Source organism: Lonchura striata, chromosome 7, assembly GCF_050655825.1.
Source record: "Lonchura striata isolate lonStrDom1 chromosome 7, ASM5065582v1, whole genome shotgun sequence".
NCBI classification, from domain to species: domain Eukaryota; kingdom Metazoa; phylum Chordata; class Aves; order Passeriformes; family Estrildidae; genus Lonchura; species Lonchura striata.
In genome coordinates, this window is record NC_140709.1 from 33,372,759 (window position 1) to 33,384,626 (window position 11,868).

General features: G+C 38.9%; 1 protein-coding gene across 8 annotated transcripts in view; it reads left to right on the forward strand.

Annotated features, from left to right (window-relative positions):
* Positions 1–2,251, forward strand: part of NCKAP1 (NCK associated protein 1) — a 60,358-nt gene extending 58,107 nt beyond the window's left edge. For all 8 annotated transcript variants that reach the window (XM_021532549.4, XM_021532550.4, XM_021532553.4 and 5 more), the window contains one exon: positions 606–2,251. In XM_021532549.4, the coding sequence (XP_021388224.1) occupies positions 606–722 (117 nt within the window). In that variant the 3' untranslated portion in view covers positions 723–2,251. The remainder of the gene's footprint in view (positions 1–605) is intronic.
* Positions 2,252–11,868: the final 9,617 nt, after the last annotated feature.

An 11,868-nucleotide genomic window follows, 5' to 3' on the forward strand; every position in this document is an offset into this window, starting at 1 on the left:
AGCTCACAAACCAGTGGAAATAATTTTTATGTTGTTCTTCCTGCTATTCTAATGACAGTATTTTTTTTTTTTTCATTCCCCCAAGATGCACATATTATTGCCATCATCCTTTATTGCTTAGAACATTGTATCAAGTTGTTCAGATAATTTTCATTGTTCACTTAGTACATACTATATGTGTAAGAAGTGGTGTTTAGTGTGTGTAGGAGAATATCCTCTCTTGTCAGAGGATTTCCTCTCAGTGTTCAGTATCTTTTGGAAGATGACTATTTATATAGGAAAGCAAAATACTTGCTTTGAGAAACAGTGACTTTAAATGTAGGAAGTTTAAAGGGTTTTTGTAAGCTGTTTTTTTAGCATTGTACTGTAGTTATATGTAAAGGTGTGTTTAGTTTATTATAAGTAGATAGTATTTGGGGAAATACTATCCCCAAAAATATACTATACATATACTAGGGAGAAGCATTACTTGGTGCAATTTATTTTCACTGTGAAATCTGTGAGTGGTAATGTGATGCAGGCTGGAAGAACCTACGTGAAACAGATTTTCAGTAGCAGGCAGCAGAAGGAGCTCTGCAAAACCTTGTGTTTCTGGTATTTTTCAGATTGTGCAGGAGTCTCCGTTCCTGACAATGGATCTCTTGGAGTCTTGTTTCCCTTATGTCTTGCTGAGAAATGCATACCATGCTGTCTACAAACAAAGTGTTACATCCTCTGCCTAAGTATCTACTTACTGGAGATAAGACATAGCACGCATCTGTGTGGCCTCAGTTTTATCTGTAAACTGTGGAGCTATTTTACTCTATGGCCTGATGAACAGTTTTGTGAATTATACACTTTTTCCATAAAGTTGTATTCCTAAACAGTGGTTTCTTAATATGGTTGTACTACAATATAAGCTTGGTTGATTTTAGGTTGCACACTTACGGAAAATTTCTTTTCTCATTCCTTCCTTTCTTTTTTTTTTTTTTAAAAAACTTTAGAGCACCATTTAAGTTTTAAAAATACTACTTCTGCTATATGTTTTTTGATATTGATAATGCAAAACAAAAATTGCTTGTTTATTTCCCAGAAGAAAAATATATGTAGTGATTATTTTACATAGAGTAGCTTTCATCTGTGTGTAAATTATTTCAAATAGGGAGAGTTATAAACTTGTACCTATTGTTCTTATTGAAAACAAATATTGGATGTGCATTTCTGTGAAGTAATTACAGCATTTCTAGTTTTATTTTGAAATGTTCACCAATCTACGTACTATGACACTATCTAACATTAAAAATGTTATAGGACTGCTTATCCTACAGACAGTGATCCTCTCCCAATACTCTTAAACAACTGCAAGTGGTGGTGTTTGTATAAAGCATAGTGGAAATTTTTTTTAAACTAACTTCTGTGGTGCCCTGTTGGCATTAACACTACCATTGTACCCTGCTGTATAATAAACATTCTTACACATTTATCATATATTGATAAAATGTTAGCCCTTAACCACTTTTTATATGTTTTAAAATTTTGAAATTCAAGTGTACCTTCCATAACATACAATAAACACTAGACTGTATTATCTGTAGGTGAATTATTTTTAATATAAATGTTATCCTAGTATTTTAAGCTTTAACTGTGCTGTTGTGCATTGATTTACATCTCACAGTTCATTAAATATCAATCCTTAGAGCTTTTATGTGAAGACTTCTTTTAATCCTTCACCTTTTGCCTTTTGCGATAGTGAATCTTGTAAAAGGTTGGAAGAAGGCATTAAAAACAATGTTAAAAATGTCAGTTTAGTGCCATTATCCTTTAAATCTTATTTTTACATAATAAAGCAAGAAAAGCATTTATACAGTATGTAGCTATGCCAGTTGTACCCATAGAAATAAGTGTATTGTTAAAGTATGAAACTTGAAATAATCCTAGAGCAGGCGAATGTTGCTAAAACCGTAACATCAGGCATGACTGAGACAGATGTATAATAGTCCCTTTTTTATCAGTGATGCAAATTGGCCTTGCAGGGTAGCACAGGCTCATTTAGCCTGAAAGCTAACCAGATGGTTGTGCTCTGTAATCCCTGATGTATAAAGCTGTGTGTTCCTCAACAGGCTCTGGACATTGTATAGAGCCCCTGTTCTTGGTGCAACTTCTGTGCATGCTGGTAACTTTTTCTGTTATGAAAGAGCTGTTGTGTGCTCAGTTACAATAGCTTCCTCTGTCCAGAGGAAAAAAAGTACTGGAATAAAATTGTCCTAAGGAAGTAAGACAGTACATCTATATTTTTCCTAACTATGCATTTTAGGTTATAACTATGGAAGTGTTTTTTAAATTGACAAGTTATTGCCATAATGAAGAAATTTGTACATAAAATAATTAGGTTGAATGCAAGATTTATGAGTTCTGCTCTGTAATATTTATAGTCTAATGCATTCAAATGTTCTGATTTCAATTAAGATTTTGATTATGATGTAGCCTTTTGTGGGAAAACAATGCCTATTTTTGGGAAGGATTCTTAAAAAACTCAAGCTTAAGAAATAACTTTTGTGCCTTTAATGTTTTTAAGTACAAAACAATTTTATGTGTCCATTTGCCTCAGATCCCAGATTTCCACTGTCTGTGGGGTTAGTGAACCAAATCTAGAAAACAGGTAATCACTGACAATAGGTAACGAGTGCAGTATCTCTGGAAGAAGCTGCTTCTGACCCAGTTGGCTGAGATTTAGGCATGAACCTTTTAGACATGGTAGTTTCTGTGGGAGTCCTTCCATGTGGTGATGCCTTTTTAACTACACTACTACATTTTAACTTGGGCAAAACCAGAACAAACCACATAAGGGAAAAGTTGGGGAAGAATCACACGGACTCATCCATGTATTGGTTGGATTTGGGCAGGGATGGAAGGGTTTCCTTGTTTTGTTCTTGCTGTATTTCTGTTGTTCCTGGTTTCAGCTGAGCTACTACAGAGCTGTTTAGGGTTCAGCCTGCTCATGGAAGACAGAGCATGTCAGGCCTGGTACTCAAGGCAACCTGTGTCCATGCACTGCACAAACTATCAAAAGCCTGGTGAACCAAGTTTGTTGGGAAGGAAGATAGAGATGGAGTTTTTCCTCTGGAGCCTGCAAGACCATGTCCACAACTTAGTAAGTTCAACACTTGCCACTGTATATCGAGTCATCTCAGGTGGCCTTTTGTGCCATTACAAACAAAATGTGTTTGTAATTCCTGGAGCACGAAGCACAGATGGCTGGGCTGAGTTGGCCCCATATGGAGCCAGTTTGGATCAAATGTCTAATTCATGGGGGAGGGTTTTACCTCATGGGAGAAACAGTGCAGAAGAAGAATGTCCCGTTGCTGCCCACAGAACTATTTTTATAGTTTAAAAAGATCTGTCTGCCAGGACAAAAGATTGCCGTTGAAATCAAGGGCTACTCCTAAACCTTTTTTTTGCTGTAGTAGTTTGTTTTCTATATAGGAAAAGGAGTTGGTAACACTTGGACTGTACCACTTTTAATTCACTGAAGAAAGGCATTCTCCCCAGAAAATGTTGGAATGAGGCCAGTGATTTGTAGAAAGATATGAGCCTTCTTCAGCAGGTCATCATGGGCTTGTATGACTTCAGAACTTATTCATTCCAGATTCAAGAATTTCGGACCATAAGTAAATATGCTTGGCCTCTAAACTGCATTTTTCCCAAAAACTTCCCTGGTCTTGAGATTCAACATTGTGATTCATACTAAAAAGTGAATCCCTAGTTACTTACTAGTAACTTATAAATTCTTTAAGTTCAGGTATGTCTGAACTAATGCTGTATTTGTTTTTTTTTTCTGTGAATTGCTCCCTTGAGCTGAATGAAACTCAGAGCTAGGAGTTTAGGTGTAGCAAGTCATCCTGATCAATCAGTGAAAGATTTTTTTTTAGGCATAGGCTTCAGATTGGTCTCATATCCAAATTCAAGCATCCTTTAACACCATAGTGCATTTTGGATACAATAGAAGTAATTTATTGCAGTTGTATTCACTACTAAATGGGGCTGATAAACTAAGGACTGGAAGAATACAGGGAAGTGCTTCCATTTCAGTCCTTGTGGCTAGCCCTGAAACATGGACACAGCTGGCTGTCCATAGCAAGGTAGTTGAAATGGCAGCTACACACATAAATGAATTTGTTTCATGGACAGGAATGGTTTTCAGTGTTGACAAATAACCAGCTTTCAAAAATACTGAAGTTCTACTTGTATTCTTCTGTAGGTACAATTTTTTAAATCATTTTAATGATACAGCTAAATCTTCCACTGACATGACAAAACTTTTTTACTCTAATTGACCACTCCTTGTATGCTTTTGCTATTTGTCATGTTACAAAGTCTGTAAGTATTTGTACTAACTCAGCAAAATCAAAATGTCTCCCTGACCTGTGTCCAAAACCATATTCATTTGCTGTTAGTCATTCTTTTTCTAGCACTCCTGGGTCAAAATGACCTGTTCACTGGATATGGTGTCATTGTGTCTTAGACAATTCAGGAGAAGAAATTCTGAGTATTAAATTAAGAATGAAAACCCTCTATTAAGCATGAAGTAAGAGTATTTTGAATAATTTCTCATGTAGACTTTAAGGTTGTTGCCCTGCTCATGATTGTAGTAATCTTATGAAGTGCCTTCTCACAAAAAGTGAAGGCTAGCAATTAAAATGATCCTGACACCTGTGTGTAGAGAGATGTGAGCTGCAAAGCTGTTACAGCTGTGTCAACCCCAGTGCTCGTGAGTCCAGTTCATTTCCCACTAACCACATGCTTTGCTATCTTGTCAGTACTCACATAGTGTGTCTACCAGGATATGGGAAAGACCATGTCACAGGTTACCTGCAAACCCTTCTTGCCCTCTCTGCCCTTGTCATTAGCCTTTGAGTCTGGCTGAATTTGAGGGAATCTCGATGGGCAGCCAGTGCAGAGAAGGCTCATGTTTGGCAAAAGCAGTAGTACTTGATACAAATTCAGCTGCCTTTTTAACAATAGCAAGGACACAATCTCGGCAACAATGAAACCGTGCCTTGCATAGTCACACAAAGGAAAGAGAAGTATCACAACAAGTGCATTGTAAACTAAGACTATGTCAATTATGGTAATACAGAAGAGGATTGAAAAGGAAAGGGAGGTAAGAGGGGAAAATGCTTATCACAGAGCCATCAGAGAAGTTGGGAAAAACATTGCTTAGTGACTGATTCCATTTCGTGATTCTGAAGTCACTGGATGTTTTGTGGATCAAATCTATATTGTATCTCACAGACTTCAGAATTGCATTTTAAAATTTCAGCTGATGTATCCTCTTCATTCCATACTGCACATGAAACAAACTTATCCTGCTTGAGGACTATTTGTAAATAAAGGATCCCTGCAAGTGTAAAACTTTTAGCCATCTTACCATGAGCCTTTGTTTGCCAAGACCAAGTCAGCAGAACTGGATAGGACCATCTCTTATACCTGCGTGTCATGAAACACTAAAGGAGGTATGTGCTCTTTGGATTTAGTTTCATATATGTCTAAACTGGAAGATGTCAGGAATGATGCTCAGTGTTACAGTGAGATCAGGTAAGTGAAAGAGTTCATCTCAGCAGTTTCTTATTTTGGATAACAAATCACTTTAAAGGGCTGAGAAAGTGGATTGAGCCTGTGGCACTTGCTTTAGAGGTAACTTTATTAGGGGTACAATTGCACCACTATTTCCTTTTTTTTTTTTTTTTTTTTTTTGAGTGTTAAGAAAGTATGTAAACTTTTATCTAGTAAAAACTCAAAAACAAGCAACAAGGAAGCTACAATGCATTTGAATTTTATCATATAATACTAATTGTTTGCTGGCTAATCCATGGTGCTCAGGCAGTAGCTGGAGGTGGTCTCAGCCCTTTGCTAAGAGGCACTGGGATCAGAGTTCATTTGTTTCAAATCTCTTTCCAGATAGTAAAGTGAACAGCATCTTGTGGATTTTGTTGACAGAGATGACACTTAGCACAGTTGTCATAGGTATCTGAGGCCTCTCAAGGGGGGTCCTGGTCCATTTAAAACCAACATCGCATCAGAGCTTCTGAAAATCCCATTTACTAGCAAAAGATGCAAGGAGCAAAAGAGTAATTGCATATCAGTATTGTAAGTCTGCAGGTAGGATATGGGGACAAAGAACAAATTAGGGACACAGCCTCTGGCATAACACTGAGGTGCCTGGATCCCAGCTTCAAGGTGAACATGCTGTTAAGGTCCCTGTGACCCTAGTCTGCAGAGGAGAGGGAAATTAAAGGCAGGAGAACCTCTGAGGTTCTGTCCTGCTTGAACCAAGTAGGATGGGGCTGTGAGGGTAGTTTGCAAAAGCATTGGAGCTGAGATGCAAAGCAGATAAAACCCCTGCTGCTTTCTTCCTAAGGAAAGCTCCCAATAAGAAAATCCCATTATACTGGAAAATGGCTTTTTCTATACTTGTAACCTAATTATTCCATCATGGTGACTGATAGCCCTGCAAATAGAGGATGGGTTCACTGGATATTTCATCAATACCATGTATTTTACCTGCTCACAATCCTTAGTGAGCAGGTAAAATACACAAGCTTTTCTAAGTCACAAACCATTGATCAAGTTTATTTCTTCACTGTTAAACTGGCAAATATTTGTGTGTATGCATGTGAGCTGTGTTGCTCCAAAAGGTTTTGTTTTTCCAATTTTAGTAAGCAAACCTGTGGCTTCAGGGTGGGGGGGGAGAATGCAGCATTATTGTAAGAACAAAGATTCTATAAAGGTGGAGGCAAAAAAAAACCCCAAACAACATACCCTACCCTGAGAAAAGCTTGTTGGAAGGTTAGTTTTATGGATCTTGTGAAAGCAATACTAGGGGAGGGACAGCAGAATGACCACATTTAAAACCTATAAATAATTCCTAGAAAAATGCCACTAGCTTTTTCCCTTGGTATTAGTTGAGCTATGGAAGTTTGTTGAGTAGAGAACTAAAGCAACTTTAAAACATTTAGTTCTCAACACTGTGACCCTATTATTTAACCTTTAAAAAAAAATTCTTAGCTAAAAAAAAAATAAATCTTAATATCATTAGGATATAACTGGAGAAAAATAAGTATAGTAATAATTTACTGGCTCTGATTTTTTTTCCTACCACTACTGAAGTGTGTGTAGGATAAAGAACTGAAAGTCCCAGAGTTCCCAAAATATCCCCCAGATCACTGTTTTGAAGGGGTTAGGGCTTCAGCATAGCCTGGTGCATACTTCAAAGAGACTGTAAATGATTTGATATGCTGTGGACTGCTGCAATGGTCTAAAAGATCTGGTAAGCAAGCAGTCTTCTGCAGAAAAACCATATTTTCTAAGAGATTGGACAGTTATTTTAGACTAGGCTGTGGATTATGTTAATGTAAAATGACTTCACACTAACATTGTGTGGATTTATGCTCACAGACCACCTGCTCTTCCTTAATTTTGGGGTATCTTTTCTATTTTCTGCTTTCATTGCTATCTCTCACAGAAGTAAAAATAAACTGACAAAACATGGAGCACCCTGACAAAGTCACAGCAGTAGCTGCAGCCTCAGCAACTCTCCCCAGTTTTAAAGCTTTTCAGTAAATCAGAGATGGGATGAGAAAGTGAGTTACGAAGTTAAAAATAAGCACCCAGGAGCTACTAATGTGAAAAGCCCAGCTGTGCAAGGGCCTGACAGAGCACCAGGCAAGTGAAGCATACAGGTAAGGCAATTGGGAACCTTAATCTGGGAGAATTAAGAATTTCTGTGTGTGGGTTAGCTTTTTAACATGAAATTGTTTTTATGGGGCTGTTTAATAGTTTTCAGCTTGCTGGAGCATCTGCTGTTTGCATGGCCCAGCAAGCGTGTAAGAAGCTCTCAGGAAAGATGATTCTCCCAGATTTGCTGAGGTTTCCATAGTGAACCCTTAGAGATCCCAATGGCTAAAAACATGAGTAAAAATACACAGAAACGGGGCTGGCTTCTATTTATAGCTATTAATTGATTCTTGGTGCATCAAACCCAATCAGGTCCCACTGAAATGAGCAGTGAGTCTGAGTTTTAGCACCTGGTGATACTGGGCTGGTACTGGAAAACTCAGCTGTTTGTGCAGGGCTTATTTTTAGACATGGGTGTGATTTGGCACTTAATACTGCAGGGCACTGCTAATAAATCTGGGTAAGCAGCAGCAGAGGCAGGCTCAGGCCATGCAACCAGAGAGGCTGTAAATCTGAAATAGTAAATTTATGGTTTAACGAAATTAAATTCAGAGTGGTTATGGCCTTTAAGCTAGGCCTCTCAAGTTATTACTGCAGGGGCCAGGCTAGAAATGCTGTGTAATGTGTAGAGTATTATAGACCTCTGTGGGTTTGGGGTTTTTTGTCTTAAACACTCCATCTGGAAGCAATTATAACTTGGAGAGGGTTCAGTGGATGCGGTTGTGTCTCTGTCGTGGCCCACAGTGGGAGAAAAGGATGTATTTTTTATTATCCTCGTGGCCATTGTAACAGGGTATAGCAATTTGTCACATTAGAGTAACAAATTGAATGCATATTGAAATCGAATGTGTGTTCATAATGCTACCACGGATGCTATCTTGCAGTCATAAACACTTGAGCAGGAGTTTAAAGCAAAAAAATTAAAAAAACCTGTATGCTGGCAAGCAAATCAGCCAAGCACCCTCCTTTTTGTCCCCTCCCAAGCAGCAGCAGGACAACCAGTGGAGCAACAACTGCCTTCAGGACACTAATTACATGTCAATCGGTACTGTTAAGTGACTGTAGATGGTTGTTCATCTTTGGCTTGGGAAATTGGTGCATTAACACGATGAGGAACAGTGGAATTAAATGAAAATGGAGCTACTTTGCTCTGAAACACATGCAAATGCTTTCCCAGCTTCAAGTCCAGGTACTGACCAACTAACTGTGCTTTTATTGCCTCTGAATTTAAGATGTGCTCTCCCAAAGAAAAATGGCAGTTGCATCCCTTGCTTTAAGTGACTGCACTCCTGGTGCTAAACCAAGGGCTCAGGAAAGCTTTTGACAATGTAATTCAGCTGCACAAGGAACAGGAGCATTTCTGTTCCACCACAATCTCTTGGCTCACAGCTGCACAATATTTTATAATGAAAATGAGCTGGGAGGGTTTGGGGGAAGGTTGTTAAGACCCATGAGGAGGTTCAGCTTTCTGTCTTCTGCTCTAAGTCCTTTTAGCATGGCTTAGTGCTTTGAGAAGCACATACAACCTGCAATAAATCTGGCAGTGATTTCCCACAGAAACACTCATTCAAGTTCCAATTTCCAGGTGGAAAATCAGCACTGTAGGTAGCAAATTTCAGTATTGAGAAGCTGTCAACTCTGACATGACCACAGAAATCTGGGAAAAATCCTAAGCAGTAAACAAATCACTCTGCAAAATGAGACTGCTGTGGGAGAGATATGCCAGTATGTGTCTCTGTGGATAGACTTGAAGCCTGTAATACAGAACTGGCATAATGTTGTCTTTGAAATGCATGTCACTTAGGCTTCTTGGTGCTTAAAGATAAGGCAGCATATTTTCCTAGTCATACTACTAATTTTACCCATAACATGGATGCAAAACACTGGGCAAATATTTTTTTTTTCTCCTAGGAATTCAAGAACACTGGCAATTTGAGCAAATATTACTATGAAAAAAATCTAGAAGGCATGCAGACTCCAAGAGCAAGGGATAGTTAATAATGGTCTGTCTAATAAAAACAGCCCCAAATATTACAGTCTGAAAGACTGCATTAAAAGAACCTTTTCTTCTTTGCTGCTTCCACACCATCCATGGAGAAGCCTGAAAGATTATTAGAATACGTTAATAGTCCCCTGTGTTTTATCTTCCTGAGGGGGTTATAACAAGACCCTGACTGAAACAGGAAATAGACAATAAATCCCATTTTTATGACTCTGTAAGTCAATGATTTTATGGTTTTAGTAACAGGCATGTACGAAGTATTTTAGGGTTTAGTTTTCAGTGAGTTGCGTGGTTGTTTTTGGTTTGTGGTTTTGTGTTTGTTTTTCTAAGGCAGTGTATATAAGCAAATTAAATCACATGTAATCCTGAGATTGCCAAAGAAAGATTCAGAACAACAAAAACCTGTTCTAAAGAAGTATTTTCCTCAGCTAGTTTTATTCTTGGGAATGTCCTGAATAGATACAGTCATGCCTGCACCTTTTTATTCAGTTGGAATGGGCAGGACCAGACCATAAAGAACAGTCTTGGTTTATAAACAGCAGCCCACTGGGTCCTTGGGCAGCCTGAACCAGTGGGATGATGGGAAGCTCCTCAAGTACAGAGATGAGCTTGCATCTTCTGTAAACACTGCCACAGGTCACTGATCTGAAGGGTCTGGCAGAACATGCAAACTGAAAGTGGAGAGATGACTTATTTAATGTCACCTAGAGCTTACAGCCTAATGCAGGCTGTTCTCTCCAGTGCTAATGAAGTTTATGGTATCTAAAATACAAATGTGCCTGCACACAGACCTCTGCATCTGCAGAGCAGTTGTTAGACCAGGAAACATAACACCCTTGTTCTTCATTTTTTCCCTGATCTCTGATTTTACCTTTCTGAAATTCATAGAACCATACAATGGTTTCAGTTGGAAGGGACCTTAAATATAATCTCATTCTACCCGCCCCTGCCCATGGCCCTTTCACTATCCCAGGTTGCTCCAAGCCCCATCCAACCTGGCCTTGGACACTCACAGGGATGGAGCAGCCACAGCTTCTCTGGGCAACCTGTGCCAGGGCCTCACCACCCTCACAGGGAAGAATTCCTCCCAATATCAGTTTAAACCTGTTCTCTTTCAGTTTGAAGCCATTCCCTTTTGTCCTGTCACTTCAGGTTTGTTTTAGACACTTACTCATTTTTCAGCCACTTGTAGACCATGGGATTAAATGCATCCACAGTAAGTACTTAGTGCCTCTTCTCTTAGGAGTTTAAACACAGATTTATTGATCTGCTGAGCTCTGGCCCAAGCCAGAGTAGGTGGGACATGTTTTGAGCTGGTCCTTCATCCTCCCTGTGCCTCCTCTGGCCTATAAGCATTCCTTGCTTATAGAAGTAAAAGGCTGGGGTGTGTGTACAGGGATTTTTCTTATCTCTAAAGGGAGACTGTAACACTTCAGGATAGGACTGATGCTAAAAAATACACCTAGGACTGCTTTGACTGCAACACGTTAATGTTGACCAAACCTGTATATGTTTCTTACTATTGTAAAGAAAGCTTCAGATTTCAGTTTTATTTTTTAATGAGATCATATTTCTCTATTTCTATCCAGTAATGTAGTTGTTCCAGCTTAAACTAGATGTATTTTTGTATTTCAAGCCATGAAGCTTTCCTGATGGACAGTTCTAACAGTGGAGCTGGACATGAAAGCATCTCAGAAAGCCAGCTCTTGCTTCTTAAGCCTGTTGCTGTTTATCTGCCTCTAGCAAGAGACAAACAAGGGAGGGGAAAACAGATATTGAGTAAAGGAAAAAATAACAAAGAAATAAATTAATGCCAGGTGTCTGGAAGCAGTTGCTTACTTAGCTTCCTTTTGGGAAAAGGTGAAACAACAAACCCCACAATCCCTTTTTATCTTCTCTGCAGCCCTCCTCATTCTGCTCTGTTTCTGTATCCCCAAATAAGGTTGGTTGGCCATCCCCAAAGCTCTGAGGGTTATCCTGCCACCTCCTGCTGAAATCCATCCTCATGGCACTCCAAGGTAACTAAGCTGGGTTTTTTTGGGGTTATGGATGACTGAGTTGGACCTCAGGCACTATGCACTGTTGTAGGCTACTGTTGATTCTTGTGGGGAATAATAATAATGATAATGATAACAATAATAAAACAACCAACA